The sequence below is a fragment of the Myotis lucifugus genome, unplaced genomic scaffold (genome assembly GCF_000147115.1).
Source record: "Myotis lucifugus unplaced genomic scaffold, Myoluc2.0 scaffold_418, whole genome shotgun sequence".
Classification (NCBI taxonomy): domain Eukaryota; kingdom Metazoa; phylum Chordata; class Mammalia; order Chiroptera; family Vespertilionidae; genus Myotis; species Myotis lucifugus.
Genome location: NW_005871466.1, coordinates 600,071 through 617,466, shown reverse-complemented (window position 1 = coordinate 617,466; position 17,396 = coordinate 600,071). Strand labels below are relative to the sequence as shown.

The following is a 17,396-nucleotide window of genomic DNA, read 5'->3' as shown; positions in this document are numbered from 1 at the left end:
GTGTGTAATTCTCTCTGCACTAGTAAGCTGACATTTCTCTCCGCATACCTAGTTTCTGGCTTGTCTCTCTCCCCTGGAAACATTAGCTATGAGCAGCAACAGTCTGGCTGACACCAGCCTCACTGACAACACTGATTAGAAAGCCAACCAATACTTTTGAAGTATTGATAGAAAATATCTTAACCTTCCATTTCATATCCAAAAACATCATTCAAATGTAAAAGTGTTGCTTTGGCCAGTGCGCTAAATGATTAGAGCACTGGCCCATGCACCAAAGGGTCATGGGTTCGATTCCTGGTCAAGGGCACATACCTGGGGTTACAGATTCGATCCCTGGCCCTAGTCAGGGTACATCTAGGAGGCAACCAATTCGATGTGTCCCTCTCATATCCAGGTTTGTTCTCTCTCTCTCTCTCTCCTCTCCCCCTTTCTTCCTCCCTTACTACCACCCCCCCCCCTTCTACTCCCTCTAAAAATCAATGGGAAAATAGGTCAGGATTAACAACAACAACAACAAAAGTGAAGGTGTAATAAAATCATTCCTAGGCTTATAAGACCTCAGAAATTTTACCATACAATAGGCCCACATGAAAATATTTTTAGAGAAGTACTCAAATTACTGAAGCATTAGGAAAGGTTGAAAGAGATGTAGAAAGAAAGTTGAACATCTCAGAGTAATTTGTTACTTTGGGGGTCACAGGGGGAACCCCTGGTCTCCACTTCGGATTTAGAAAGCTGCAGAGCATTGCTCCCTCCTTGCCACCAACGCTCGCCAGACAATCTACAAATTCACTTCTCTTGGCCCCATCAGTCTGCAGGAGTTGTAGGGCCACCAATTCACCTGCAACTGAAGGACAGGCATTTCCATAAGGTGATAAGATACAAGCACCTGCTGCATCTGGGGAAGAGGCCCCCTTATGTCTTACAAGCAAGATAAGAAGAATTCAGTAAAAAAAATTAAGAAACCGATGAAGGCTGAGTGTCAGAGTGTAAAACATCCATGACCCACAGACACAAGAGGAATCTGTCTGTGGACCTCCCAGGTGCCCATGTGCATGGGGAAGAGTCCCATGGATGTGCCAGTCATGGTCCTAGCTGGGGGAGGGGAATCTGGGAAGTCACAAAGACCCACCCAGATTGTCTCTCCCATTTTTCCTGGGAAACAAAAACCTTAGGCTGGTTGGGGGGACAGCAAAAATCACCATGCTGCAATGGTGACAACCAACTGTGGATGAAGGAATAGAATTAGAGGGATGGACTTTTAACCCTGGACAAGGAGCAAGACTACATCCTGGACCCAGGTCTCCCACAGCTGAGGCAATGGCATGACCAGTGAGAATACCAATCCCTGAAACCTCAGGGCACTGTGCCTACCTAAGAATCCATTTGAATCGGAACAAGAAGCATCCTTCCTACCCACTCTCCAGTGGAACTCTCACACATCACTAGTGGGAGCACAAAACAGTACCGCGCACGAGGAAACATGTTGGTGTTTTCCTTTAAAATGATCTCTCTCCCAGGCATTTACCCAAATGAAATAAAAACCCTATGTTCACATCAAAACCTAGAAGAGACTATTTACACCAATTTTATTCATAACTGCCAACAAAAGGAAACTGCCCAAATACTCTTTACTGAGAAATGCATAAAAAACTGTGGTAGGCAACTCCATAAAACAGAACCCTACTCAGCAATGAAAACAACTACAACTTATGCAATTACACAGATAAACCTTGAATGCATCATGCTAAGAAAAAGGATAGATACTTTGTGGTTCCACTCACATGATGTATTTGCACAGGCAAAACTATAGGAACACGGAATAGGACAGTGGCTGCTGAGGGCAGAATCCAGGGTCAGGGGTGACAACAAGGGGCTTCAGAGAAGTTTTGGTGTGATGGAACTGTTCTGTTTTTTGTTTTGTTTTTTGTTGTTGTTGTTTTATTGATTTCAGAGAGGGGAAGGGAGAGGGAAGAGAGAGATAGAAACATTAATGATGTGAGAGAATCATTAATCGGCTGCTTCCTGCACACTCCTCCCTGGGGTTGAGCCCACAACCCAGGCATGTGTCCTTGATCAGAATCGAACCCGGGACCCTTCTGTCCACAGGCCAATGCTCTATCCACTGAGCCAAACCAGCTAGGGCTGGAACTGTTCTTTACCTTCTGGTGGGAGGGGTTATAGGACTGTACATATCTAAAGTAACTAGAAAATTAAATGCCACAGATTGCAGAGATATGAAAATATAAGACTTTTTTAAAAAATCAATCAAAACTGTAAGTTTCAAATTCTTTCAAAATTGAATTCAATAAAAAATTATGAAGTCTGAGCCTTAAGTTAAGGGACACCATCTTAAAAGCAAAATATAATGTATAATCAATAGGAAAAAAATTATCCAATAGAATGCAGAAAAAAGCCCTGCCTTCGTTTAATTAACTCACCTCTAATACCTTGGCAGGGCCAGACCAAATGATTTCCCAGGCCTCATATGGCTCTTGGGCCAGACGTTCCCCACCTCTGCGCTAGAGTATCGCTTGGTTCTACACCTGAGCGCACAGACACCCCTCCCCCTAACTAGCAGAGAGGCAGCAACCTGAAATGTAAAGCTACTAAATAATAAAATTCCATCCTGGTTCACATCCTAAGCTGTGCTCTCCTGTTGCTCATCTCCAACCAGCTGCATTCATCCTCTAACCTGATTTTGGCTTCTACACCAACTGAGACCAGGGAGCTCGCTGACTCTTCAGACACAGAGCGCTGCAGGGCCGGCGCCAGCCGCTTGCTGCCATCCGCCTCCACCTCAGCATCCTCTTCTGCAGACTGTTCTTTGATTTCTGCTGCATAGTGAACAAGAAAATAGAGAGTCATTTTTGCATTTACATTCATCTTCGGTGAATTTACCTATAAAGCACGTGTCATAAAGAAAAAAGGATAATACAATGACAATATTGCACTAACAGAGGAGAAGTTTATGTACATGATTAATGGCATGGCTTATATATTTATTCTCTACTGCAAAATGATAATCAAATAATGTAAAACAAGCCATACTTTTTCCTTGTCCTCAAATTACAATTCACTCTAAGAAGTTTTCTTCTAGTAGGAACTGTTATAAACCTGATGTTCAGGATTACAGCAGTTCGTCTACAGAACAAATGTATTTCAAAGTAACTCATTAAAAAAAAAACTTTCTTTGCAATTCATAAATTGAGATTATGGTCAATTTGAAACAATCATTATGCCCTCTAATAATCAGCCACTCTAAAAGCTAAATAATTGAAAAAAACACACCTTCACTCTATTGCCTTTTCAACTACCCTCAAGACTCCACCCCAAGCACCTCACATGTACGTACTTTCTAAGGAGGCAACGTAACTGCTGCAAGGATTTTCTAACACGATCACCCTTCATATCATTCTTCCCTGCAAACAGAATTCTTGGCTTAGACCTCTAATTTCACTCAGATCTCTCTGCTCCCCTACACACATACACACACCCCTCACAGTCCCTCAAGCTCCTCCTCTCTGCCTGTCCTCCTTTCACCACCAAACTTTATGAACCGGGCCTCTGGAGTGACTGCACCCATGCTCCGCACCACAGCAACCAGCCTCTCCACCACCCAGGGCAGCAGAACCAACCATCGGAAATTCACCTGACACCAACGACTGCCTCCTCCTCAGCGAGATGCTCTTCTGCCTTTGTGAGCACGGGGGACAACAGATTACCATAGGCTCTGGTGTCATAAAGAACTGGTCCCAGGCCTGGCCGGCGTGGCTCAGTGGCTGAGCATAGACTTAGGAATCAGAAGGTCACAGTTCGATTCCCAGTCAGAGCACATGCCTGGGTTGCCGGCTCGGTCCCCAGTGTGGTGTGTACAGGAGGCAGCTGATCAATAATTCTTTCTTACCATTGATGTTTCTATCTCTCTCTCCCCCTCCTTTCCTCTCTCTGAAATCAATAAAAACATTTAGAAAGAAAAGATCCAGTCCCAGGTACCAGCTCTACCAACTACTAACTATAGGTACAGTCTGTCTCAGCCTCGATCTACTTGCTCATAAGTTAGAAGATGCTAACAAAGAGGAACTGGTCTAACATCTGTCCCTGCAGCTGGTTTCTCTCAGACCTCAAAATGTGGGTACAGCCCTCTCTGCATGTGCTCTTCTGTGAGGCACTTCATTACTATCCAGGTCTCAACAGTCTCCTCTGGACTTAAAGATTCCTGAATCAACATCTCTGACCGTTTCCTCTCCTGAGTTCCGGATCCAATTTCCACTGCACACGAGACACACCCAGCAGCTGGAATACTGACCCTCACACCACATTTGATCTCTAATTTCTGGGTTAGCACTTCAATCTGAGTCCCCTACCTTTGGGACCATCAGAGTCCTCTAGATTAAAAATGAATGTTAGGGAAATATTTTGACAAATGAATAATTTGGAGAACTAGTAATTGTTTTGTTAGAAAAAGGACAAATAATTATAAATCCTGTCAAATAATAAAATTAATGATAAGATGAGGCATCAAACAGATGGCTTTGTTTTTCCTATTTAAAAGAACATGTTTCTTTTTAAAATTGAAAGAGAAAAGTCAGTCATAAATTACATTTTTGTGGAGCCTATCAATCATGGCACCTCCCTGCCTACCCCAGCCACAAAATGGATGTAAAGTACCTAAAACCAAATCTACCAACATAAAGTGCACTCCATCAAAAGTTATAAAAAGATCTCCAAATTTTACTATATTAAAATTTTTAATTTATATACAACAAAGCCCTCCCATGGACAAAATGAAAAATATGCAAAGATTGGAAGAAAATAAATGTAATCTGTATCCCCTAAACGGTATTTAAATCCAGAGTAAGTAAGGTATTCCACAGATGAATAAGGCACATAACCAATAGAAAAATGGACAAAGGCCCTAGCCGGTTTGGCTCAGTGGATAGAGTATCGGCCTGCGGACTGAAAGGTCCCGGGTTCGATTCCGGTCAAGGGCATGTACCTTGGTTGCGGGCACATCCCCAGTGGGGGATGTGCAGGAGGCAGCTCATCGATGTTTCTCTCTCATGGATGTTTCTAACTCTCTATCCTTCTCCCTTCCTCTCTGTAAAAAATCAATAAAATATATTTTAAAAAAAAAAAAGAAAGAAAAATGGACAAAGGACAAAACCCATACTTCATTCTCATACACTATATTTCCCAAGGGTTTTTTTTTGTTTTTTTAATATTTTTTATTGATTTCAGAGAGGGAGAGAGAGAGATAGAAACATCAATGATGAGAATCACTAATGAGCCGGCCCCTGCACATCCCCCACTGTGGATCCAGCCCGCAACCTGGGCATGCGCCCCGAAGACCAGGAGTCAAACTGTGACCTCTGGGTTCATAGGTCGATGCTCAACCACCGAGCGACACCGGCCGGTCTCCCAATGTTTTTTTGCAGCCAAGCCTGACAAGTTCTCACCATCAGAAAATGACCAGAAGTGACCATGCAGCTTCTACCTCCCCTGAAAGGGCTAATCGGTCCCCCCTTTCCCATGCACTGTAACATGGACATATCAGCCACCGAGGTGTCGCACCCGAGGTGAGAGCAACGTACCAAGGGAAGACAGAGACACAAGATGGAAGGAACCTGGGACCACAGACTACCAGAGGGAGCAAAGATGCCCCATCAGTCGGGACCTCTCGTCTCAGAAATATTACACAAGAGAAAGTTGTTTTGTTTAAGCCACTGGGGTCTCTGTCACAGCAGTTTAACCCATGTCCTAACTAACACAGAAACTGGTATCAGGAGTGGGGAAATGCCACAACAAAAACTTCAAATAGGTGGTTTGGTGACCAGGCAATGAGAACGGTGACACTGGAGTTTAGAAATCAAATGACTCTTCTTAGGCTATATCAAAATATGTGACAGATCTTTGACCTGCAATGACACGGAAAGTAGACCGGGTATCTACAGAGCCTGCAGATCTAGGGAAAAGCATCTGGAAAGAGCCAGGATTTGTATTGCCGGCCCTCAGGGCTTTTACAACCAAAGATACAAAGCAATACAGATCTGCTAGAGTCTCTCTGTCCATTACATATAAAGTCTTACACAATGACCACATGTAAAATCCCCGTATGGGAGCATTTCACTTCTACTCAGAGATGCCCAGAGCATGGGTGGGATACGCTTTTCTGGCACCATTTCTATTACTAGATAAGGAGAAAGAGTGAGAGTTCAGAGAATAGATGAGAAATGTAAACGAGGAAGAAGAAGACTGTCTCAGAAGCTTGTAGAACTGACCCCAAGGGACCAGGGTCACAGGCCATTACCGTTCTAAGAGCAGCTCCGTTTAGCCTCCACCCCTAACCTAGTCCCTACTCAGTACCACTCACAGCCTTTAGTCAGAATTTTTCTTCCCCTCAAAAAGAAAGTACATAATAACACTTTTAACATTTTTAGTGTTGTGTTGTTTGTTTTTTTATTTGCTTACAACTAAAGAGAAGCAAGTAGGAGGACAGTGTGTCTGTCTGTCTCTCTCTCAAATTAGACCTAAAAGGAAGCAGGCAAGGTTAAACTTAATGGTAGGTTGGTAGTTTTCAAGTACACAACCTTCTGAAATTAGGTTCACTACATTTAACAGGGAAGAAAAACAGATTCTTAACTATAGGCTTTTCCCCCTTAGAAATGGGAGCAGGAAGGAATAAGCCTGATCCACAGAGAGAACATACGACAGGCTCTAGGGGTCCATCCTGTTCTCTCTTCCCCTCTCCCCATGACCCTAACCCGCATATACTAAAGAAATAGCAAGGACGGTGGGTTTGGTTTTACTTTTGGTTTGGTCCTTTGTCTTTAAGGAGTAAGGAAGACTCTTATACCTACTTCTTAGAGAGCTGTTCCAGGCACAAAATAGAAAAAGAAAAAGGTACCAATAAAGAACCAATCTTTTTTAACTGTCGCTCTTCATCTAGTGGAATAAGTTGGGTCTTACTGTCCATCAGCATCAAGGCAGGACAACTACATACGTGTTTGTGTCCCTCTCTTCTCCTGGCCTGAGTCTTCAGAAGAGGTCAGAGTGTGTCACAGCAAGATGTGGAACACAGTGCTCTGGATGAAAGGACTATCAACCAGTGGCAACGCAGGAAACAGTTCTGATGCCGGTTGCCAGTTATCAGTTTATTATTGAAAATGCACTCTTGAACACCATCCTGGGCTGGTGCCTAAAGCAAGGCACTCCACCCCTGGGGTGCCTGGAGGGGGTGACTTTATCCTCAGCCCCTACCAGTGCTTAATCTGGAACCACTAGGTGGCACATGTGCGGGGTTAACTACACTAAAGAACCCATTAGAGAGGGGGTTCCTAAGAGAAGTTGACAGCCAGTGCCCGTCACTCAAAGACACTGCTTTGTGCTGGGCAATTCTTTGGGGAAACAAATGTAAATGGGATACGATGGTAAACCAGATCTAAAGTCTGCCATTCCACCTCTGACAACTGTTACTTAATCCAAAATAGTTGGTTTTATGACAGAAATAAAATTTAAATGAATAGCAAAGGCTATTTGTTGGGGTAGTTAAAATCAAAGCCTTGGAACTGAATGGTCCAGAATTTGCATCCTAGCTGAGTCATTTGCTAGATATGTGACATTGGTAAGTTACTTAACCGCATCTCAAGTTCAGTGTGCTAATCATTTAAAAGGCAGCTAACTACTCATCTGGTGTGGCTCAGTGGTTGAACATCGACCTATGAACCAGGAGATCGTGGTTTGATTCCCAGTCAGGGCACATGCCCTGGTTGCAGGCCCAATCCCCAGTGGGGGGTGTGCAGGAGGCAGCTGATCAATGAGTGTCATCATTAATGTTTCTATCTCTCTCTCCCTCTCCCTTCCTCTCTAAAATCAATATATTTTAAAAAATACAATAAAAGGCAGCTAATTAATACCCTCTAGTATAAAATTGTCTTTAGGATCAGAAAAGATAATACATGCAAAGACCTAGCCCCCTCGCCTGAAGTATACAGTAAGTGTGGGTATGTGATTGCTATTCCAATTATCCACATTCACACACGCTGTTCTAACATGTATTAACTTTCCCATCTAGTTGGACAATACCCCCCAGACATCGAACACATGACGTCAGATCCCACGTTATGAAACTGTGTTGTGAGAAGTAATAGGAATGAAAACTTATTCAGCACCTCCTGGCCTCGTGCTAGGGAGTTAATAAATCACTTCTTTAGAACGATTTTTCACCAAAGTAACTACTGACATACATTCTATTCAAATGGTAGCCAGTACAAAAACATAATCGGGATCCTTATCTGTAAGGAGTCTAGTCAAGAGACAACAAATGGTCATGCCAAGACACAGTAATTGTTGAGGTGGAAGTACGAGGTGTAATGAGGTAAGGGAAGAGATGAGGAGTGCAGCTGAGAAAGGAATGAGAAGCCCAGCTAAGAGTTCTCTCACTCCACCCACCCTTTTAAATAATAATATCTGACATAATATCCTTATTTAAAAGATAAAGAAACTAAAGTCTGAAAGAAGAATAAGAAGCTCAGATCACTGGGTAACAGCAAGCAAAGCTGAGAGTCAAAGCCAGAGGGCGCTCTTTCCACCAGCACACAAGATAACAGGATACTAAGGCACCTGGCAAGGCAGCTGGCTGGAGTGCAGGAGCTCTACGGCTAGATTCATGATAAAGCGAAATGTTCACTTTCTACTAAGGCTGTGTGACTAAGGAACATTTGTTGAATATGAGATGATATCTGAAAATACAGAGTTTTTCTCTTTATTTTTTAAGCACTACTGAATAAGATTATAGAGAAAACACCTCACAGCCAAGTTCACAGAAATAAAACATTTTGATTTGGGACAATGATGAAATTATTTCCCTCAAAGGTTAAATAATTTATGTGAAAGGGCTATATGTGTCCTATGAATATATTCAGCACACTCACCAACATGACAGCGTGACAGACTACAAGATGTCAAAAATAGCCCAGCGCCCAATTATGGCTTCCCTCATTAGCACACAGTACATGCCCTCAAAGCACCATATCTTTTAATGAATTTCTAAAATGCATTTAATCAAGTGTTCTTAGATCTTGGAGAGAGAAATTACATCTTTATCTTTACTAACCTTTGAGATTTGGAGTTCTCAACAGCCATTTCATTATGAATGTGCACACAAGCAGAGCTGGTATAGCCATAACTGTGTCTCGACACCAGCAGGAAGCAGGTAATTTCTTATCACATTCAGTGTTTGCAGATATCTTAAAATATCATTTACCCTCATCTCTACTTCTAAATTACAGTAATTGTTAAATTAGATTTTATAATTTATGGGCAATTAAAAATCACATTACAAAATTACAAATTTGGCTTTTTACTATTTTGATCTTATCTATATATATAAAAGCCTAAGCGACCATTACGACCGGTCACTATGACACACACTGACCACCAGGGGGCAGACGCTCAATGCAGGAGCTGCCCCTGGTGGTCAGTGCGCTCCCACAGCCAACTTCCCACGGCCAGCCAACCTCCCGCAGTCCCTCCCCCTGGCCAACCCCAATCGCCGGCCAGGTTGAGGGACCCCACCAGTGCACGAATTCATGCACTGGGCCTCTAGTTAAATATAATTATCTTTGCAGTCTTATATATTTTATCCATTTTAAAACATAGCTTTGAAAAGAGCCTGCCAAAGGGGTTAATGGCACAGAAAGCATCCGATTCATAGGAGACAGCACTTGCACTGGACTGCGCTCTACGAAAACAGGTACCAAATCTGTTTTCAAACCAGAGTCATGGATGACATTCAATACTTGTTAAACTCATTACAGTGGGGCCTTGACTTACGAGTGTCCCAACTAACAAGTTTTTTGAGATACCAGCTGTCTCTCCGCGGATTTTTTGCATTGAATTGACAGAGTAATTTGAGTTAACGAGCTCCTTAACGAGCTCAGTCTTGGAACGAATTAAACTTGTAAGTCAAGGCCCCACTGTATATACCATGTAATATAAACCATGCAGATAAATATTATACACATATAAAGACTTACAAAAAGCACAGAGAAAGATACACAAAATACTTTAAATTGGCTAGTATTTACAAATTACATTAGTCAACACTAGCAAGTTTTTCTAGTAATCCAAACACTATGCTGGCTTCTATTAAGTAGAATAAAAATTATTTTTCTCTCCTAACTCCCTTTACTTAGAATGACAATACTTTTCATGCGTCTTTTCTACTAAGACTACAGAAGAAAATACATCTAAGAAATTGTGTGAGTGTGTCCTTTCCTTCTTTTGAATAGCAGTGGCCAAAAAAAAGTTGGCGTTTTCAACAGTTCCACTTTCTGGATGTGTTTGTATCTTACTGAATCTAGCATATCTGCTGCAATCAAAATGTTAGCACTACTGCAGAAACAGAAAAAGAATTAGCACTACCATAGAAACAGAAAAAGGAAAAGACAAAAAAGCAAATATTTTATTTATCCTACCCTTTATTCACTAAACTACATAAAATATTGATGCTGATTATTAGTATGAAGTAGCCACTTATTTTCACAGAGCACAGAAAGACTTTTAAATGTAGCAACTAGACTCTGCTTCCTGTCGCTGCGTCGGCCAGGAAGGGGAGGCGAGCTAGCTCAATAAAGGAGCCTTTGCTTTTGCATCGAAATAAATAAATAAATAAATAAATAAATAAATAAATAAATAAATGTAGCAACTAAAAAAAAAAAATATATATATATATATATATAAAAGCCTAAGCAACCATTCGACCATTCAACCAGTAGCTATGATGCACACTGACCACCAGGGGGTAGACGTTCAGTGCACAGGCATGGAAACATGGAACAGCCTGATGAATCTCAGAGGGAAGGAAGGGGGCAAAGAGGAAGGCAGGAAGAGATTAACCAAAGGTCTTATATGCATATATACTAGCGGCCCGGAGCACGGATCCATGCATCGGTGGGGTCCCTTGGCCTGGCCTGTGGGGATCAGGCCGAAACGGGCAATCCAACATCCCTCAAGGGGTCCCAGATTGCGAGAGGACACAGACCAGGCCGAGGGACCCCCCAGGGCCTCTAGTAAATACATAAAAATGTGGCCCCGTTGGTGTGGGTCAGTGGTTGAATGTCAATCCATGAACCAGGAGGTCACCAATTCAATTCTCTGTCAAGTCACATGTCCGGGTTGTAGGCTCAATTCCCAGTAGGGGGCTTGCAGGAGGGAGCCAATCGCTGTTTCTCTCTTTCCATCCTTTTCCCTTCCTATCTCTCTAAAATCAATAAAAACATTTGAAAAAATAAATAAATGAATGAAAATGTGACCCTAACCGGTTTGGGCCTGCGGAGTGAAGGGTCCCAGGTTCGATTCCGGTCTAGAGGATGTACCTTGATTGTGGGTACATCCCCAGTGGGGGACAGGAGGCAGCTGACCGATGTTTCTCTCTCATCGATGTTTCTAACTCTCTATCTCTCTCCCTTCCTCTTTGTAAAAAATCAATAAAATATGTATTTTTAAAAATGTGAAAGATTGGTTTTCTCTAAGACGTAAAACTTTTGGGGGGCACTTTTTTTTCCTTTTTTTTTTTAGTCCTCACCCAAGGAAATGTTTTGTAATGGCTTTTAGAGACACAGGAAGGGGAGGGAGGGAGGGAGGGAGGGAGGGAGGGACAAACATTGATGCAAGAGTAAAACATCAATTGATTGCCTCCTGCACTTGCCCTGACCAGGGATGGAGCCCACAATGTGGATATATGTCCTGACTCGGAATCAAACTTGCAACCTTTCAGTGCATGAGACAACACTTAACCAACTGAGCCACATGGGCCAGGGGTAGATCTTAAAACTTATAGCTACTTATTCTCTTTATTAGAGGCCAGGTGCATGAAAGATATGCACTGGGTGAGGGTGGGGGGAGAGGGGAGGGGGGGCGCCTCAGCCCAGCCTATGCCCTCTTGCAGTCCGGGACCCCTTGGGGGATGTCCTGCTGGCTTAGGCCCAATCCCCCCAGAGCATGCAGGAGGCAGCCAATCAATGATTCTCTCTCATCATTGATGTTTCTATCTCTTTTTCCCTCTCCCTTCCCTTCCTCTCTGAAATTAATAAAAAAACTATTTTTTAAGACCAATGAGCTTCTACCCAGATTAACTAAGAAAAAAAGACAGAGGATACAAATTATTAACATCGAAAATTAAAGAGGGTACATTGCTACAGACCCCATGGACATTAGAATAATAATAAATACTATGAACAATTCTATGCCTATAATTTGAAAACCTAGATGAAAAGGATCAATTACTTGTAATTGTAATTGTAAGACATAATTTGCCAATACTCATCACAAGAAAGACACACTCTGAATAGGATTATATCTGTTAAAGAAATTGAATCAATAATTAATATCTTCCAAAACAGAAAGTGCCAAGCTCAGATGGTTTCACTGGTGAATTCTACCAAACACTGAAGGAAGATTTTATACCAGTTCTGTACAATGTCTTATGGAAGATAGAAGCAGAGGAACTACTTCCTAACTCATTCTATGAAGCCAGTATACCCTAATACCAAAAAGAAACAAAGATTTTACAAGGAAAAAAAAAACTACATACCAATATCTCTCGTGAACATAAATGCAAAAATCCTCAACAAAGTATTAGCAAATCAAATTCAACAAAATATAAAAAAAACTATACACCATGACCAAGTGGGATTTGTCCCAAGTATGCAAGGCTGGTTCAATATTAGAAAATCAACTACTGTAATCCACTGCATCAATAGGCTAAAATGAAAAATCACAGCATCATATCAACAGATGCAGAAAAAACATCTGCTAAAATCTATTGATGATTAACACACACATACACACACACACCCTCAGTAAACTAGGAATAAAGGGTAACTTCATCAACTTGATAAAGAATTGCTACAAAAAAGAAACCTAGAGCCAACATCATATTTAATAGTGAGAAACTAGAAGCTTTCCTAGTAAGATCAGGAGGAAGGACGGATGATTCAACACCCCTTTTCAATAATGTACTGGAAGTTTTGGCTACTGCAATAAGACAGAAAGGGAAATAAAAGGCATGCTGGCTGGGAAGAAGGAAATAAAGCTGTCTTTGTTTGCAGAACATTTCTGTAGGAAATCTGAAAGAATCAACAAAAAACCTCCTGGAACCAATAAGCTATTATAGAAAGGTTTCAGGATACAAAGGTTAATATACAAAAGTCAATCACTTTCTTATATACCTGCAATAAACAAGTGGAAACTGAAATTTAAAAAACATATACCATTAACAGTAGCACCTCCCCCTCAAAATGAAATACCATTCCACCTTCATGGATTGGAAGACTCAATATTGTCAGGATGTCAGTTCCTCCCTATTTAAACTATATATCAGTGCAATACTAATTAAAATCCCAGCAAGTTATTTTGTGGGTATCGAAAAAGTGATTCTAAAGTTTATATAGAAACCCAGAATAGCCAACACAAGGTTGAGGAAGACCAAAGTGAGAGGACTGACACTACCTGATGCCAAAACCTCTATGAAGCTACAGTAATCAAGACACGGTGGTACTGATGAGAATTAGACAAGCAGATCAATGGAACAACATGGACAGCCCAGAACCAGACCTACTGAATAAAGCTGACGGATCTCCGAGAAAGGAGCAAAGGCAACACAATGGAGAAAAGATGGTCTTGTCAACAAATAGTGCTGGACATCTATGCACACAAAAATGAATCTAGACACAGACCTCGCCCTTCACAGAAATTAACTCAAAATGAATCAGAGACCCAACTATGAAAGGCAAACCTGTAAATCTCTTAGAAGATAACAAGGAGAAAATCTATCTGACCTTGGATATGGCAAGGAAATTTTAGATACAACACCAAAGGCATGATACTTAAAAGAAGTAACTGATAAATCAGACTTCATTAAAATTAAAAATTTCTGCTCTGTGAAATACAATGCCAAGGGAAATAGGAGAAAATATTTGCAAAAGACATATCTGATAAAGGATTGTTATGCAAAATATAAAAGAACTCCTAAAACTCAACAATAAGAAAAAAAAAAAACTTGACTTAAAAATAGGCCAAAGACTTTTAAAGACACCTCACCAGAGAAGACATACAGGTGGCAAATAAGCATATGAAAATATGTCCTTTTCTTTACTATTCTCCTTGTCCTGTGTATTCACTAAGAAAACTGGGTAAAGACCACATTATATATGTTATCAGGGAAATGTAAATTAAAAAATAAGACACCACTACATACCTATTAGAATGGCCAAACCCAGAACACTGACAACTCCAAGTGCTGACGAGAATGTGGAGCAACAGGAACTGTCCCTCACTGCTGGTGGGAATGCAACATGGTACAACCATTTGGAGACAGTTTGGGGTTTTTTTCAAAACTAAACACACTCTCACCATATGATCCAGCAATCACGCTCCTTGGTATTTATCCAAAGGAGCTGAAAACTTATGTCCACAAAAAAACCTGCACACAAATGTTTATAGCAGCTTTAATTCATAACTGCCAGAACTTGGAAGCAACCAAGATGGCCTTCAGTAGGTGATGGATAAACAAACTGTTGTATATACATACAACAGAATATTATTCATCAATAAAAAGAAATAAGCTATCAAGCTATGAAAAGAACATTAAATGCATATTACTAACTGAAAGGAGCCAATCTGAAAAGTCTATGGAGACAGTAAAAAGAACAGTGGTTGCCAGGGGTCAGAGGAGAGGAAGGGATAAAGTAGGCAGAACAGAGGACTTTTTTTTTTTTAAAGTATATTTTTATTGATTTCAGAGAGGAAGGGAGACGGAGCGAGAGATAGAAACAATGTTGAGAGAGAATCATTGATTAGCTGCCTCCTGCACACCCCCTACTGGGGATTGAGCCGGCAACCCAGGCATGTGCCCCTGACCAGAATTGAACCCGGGACCCTTCATTCCACAGATTGATGCTCTATCCACTAAGCCAAACTGTCTAGGGCAGAACAGAGGACTTTAGGGCAGTGAAACTACTCTGCAAGACACTATAATGATGGATACCTGTAATTGTATATTTGTGCAAATCCATAGAATGTACAACACCAAGAATGAACCTTAGAATAAACTATAGACTTAGGGTAATAATGATGTGTCAACATAGGTTCAACTCTAACAAATGTGTTATGCTGGTGGGGGTATTGATGATTGAGGAGGCTATGCATTGTGTAGCGGTAAGAGGTATATGAGAAATCTCTGCACCTTCCACTCAAGATTACTGTGAACCATTAACTGCTCTAAAAACTATAGTCTATTTAAAAAATTAAGCTAAGGTTAAACAAAGTATCAATGTGAGCGGGTGTTCATAAGCATGTGCATACACTCACATCTACGTATTTACTAGTATATCACTAAAACGAAATAACTATTTCTCTACACAAAAAAACAACATGATATTCATCCTCAGAGCCTAGATTTTTATATCTAATCCTATTCTCCCCACTAAAAAGAACTAGGAGTCTTGGGGTATAAAGAATGAGGGATGGGCTGAAAAAATGCTGTTACCAAAGAGCAATGCTTGCACATTTTGAGATGATATCAAAAAAGACTCAGAAGCCAATTGAAAAGAGACTCCCACTAGCTACACTCTGACAATTTGAATAAAATGGAAAAGTTTGATTATAATTAGCTAAATCATAATTAACCAATTATAACTAAAACAAGTTTATGAAGCCCTAATTATATAATGATTCTCAAAGAAAAGTGGAATTCCTCTTCTTAAGTAACTAGCACTGCATCCAAGTTTTTGTATTCATAAAGGAAAGTGCAGAGACTGGTAACAGCCACCACCTCCAATAGAAAGACTGGATTTTCTTACCAATTAAACATAACAAATTGATCCATGGGATGGATGTCTTGCTACTTTCCCAATAACCACTAGTAAGACAGCATTCTCAACACTCACACCCCACACACCCCCTATAGAGTGCTCATTTTCATAAATACTCTTCTATTACTACAAATCATTAAAGAAATGTGTCAAGACATGGATTTTACAGGAATAAGAGGCCTTCCAATAAACCCAGGGCCTTGAGACATGCAGAGAAGTTCAAGCCTTGCAGCCAACTCGAGCAAATTGACTGGAAATGTACGGAACTCTTCCCTTTGCTTGGGTTTCTTTGCAGGTTGGTAGTTGTAACAATAGTTCTTTGTCCTTTTCTTTACTATTCTCCTTGTCCTGTGTGTTCACTAAAAGAACTGGGCAAAGGCCAAGGACAAAGACAGAGCAAAAACTAACGCATTTGGCTTTATTTAACTTTAGTATAAAAGGCCAGGATGAGAAACAGATCATCCTGCGGCTGTTAAAATCTTTCACTAAACTGTATTTGCCTTGACATCCCATAGGAGATAGTGTGAGGAGATAAGTTTATTTGTGAGGCTTCAGGTAAGAAAAAATTAAGTTTCAAAATATTAGTTTTGTGGTGATGTTCCAAGCACAGAAGACAAAAGTCAAATGCCTGAGAAAGGACTATGCTTGGTGCACTCTCAGAATAGCAAGGAGACCAATGTGGGTGTGGCCCAGGGAGCAAGACTGGAAGATGTGGTTGGACAGGCAGGTTAGTAGAGCATGAAGATCATGGTAGGGACTTTGGATTTTATTTTAAGTATCACTGGAAGCTTTGGATGGCTGACAGAAGAGAAGGAGAAGACTCTTACTTTGGGTTTGAAAAGATCACTCTGGCTATTATGTGAAGAACAAGACTAGATTGGGGCTATAGTAAAAGCTGTGAGAGCAGTTAGGAAGTTCTTACAGCCCTCCATGTGAGAAGTGGTGATGGCAAGTACTGGAGGGACAGCAGTGAAGGAGGTGACAGTGTTGTAACTGAGGCTATATTGTGAAAGTAAAACCCAGAGGACTTTCCACTGGGCTTCATACAGTAATCCCATGCTGCCTAACAACGCACAAGAGAAATGCGTGCGTAGGCAACATCTTCACTGTGTGAGCTCACGGAGTGCACCTACACCAACCTGGGGGGTGGAGCCTACTACTGTAACTGTATGTGCATACTTTCATTCGACCGACGGCACAGTAGGTGTGTTCATATCACATCACCCCAACATTCGAGTAATTGTTGCACTACAACATTATGACGGCCCTGACATCACTAAACAATAGGAATTTTTCAGCTACAGTATAATACTGAGACCACTGTTGTATGTGCCGTGTGTCATTGTCAAAAACACTGTTATGTGGCCCATGATTGTATTTTTATTTCTTAAGATTTTTTAATTGATTTTTAGAAGGAGGAAGGGAGAGGGCGGAGAGATTTGAGGAGAGAGAGAGATCAATGTAAGAGCAGAACATCAATCCAGTCCGGCCAGTGTGCTCAGTGGTTAAGCATGGAACCAT

The 17,396-nt window shown here is 41.1% G+C and overlaps 1 protein-coding gene across 3 annotated transcripts in view; it reads right to left on the bottom strand.

The window, feature by feature from the left end:
- The window catches only part of KMT2C (lysine methyltransferase 2C), a 248,324-nt gene that overhangs the window by 158,528 nt on the left and 72,400 nt on the right, over positions 1-17,396 (bottom strand). For all 3 annotated transcript variants that reach the window (XM_023743909.1, XM_023743910.1, XM_023743911.1), the window contains exon 4: positions 2,696-2,837. In XM_023743909.1, coding sequence (XP_023599677.1) covers positions 2,696-2,837 — 142 coding nt within the window. The remainder of the gene's footprint in view (positions 1-2,695; positions 2,838-17,396) is intronic.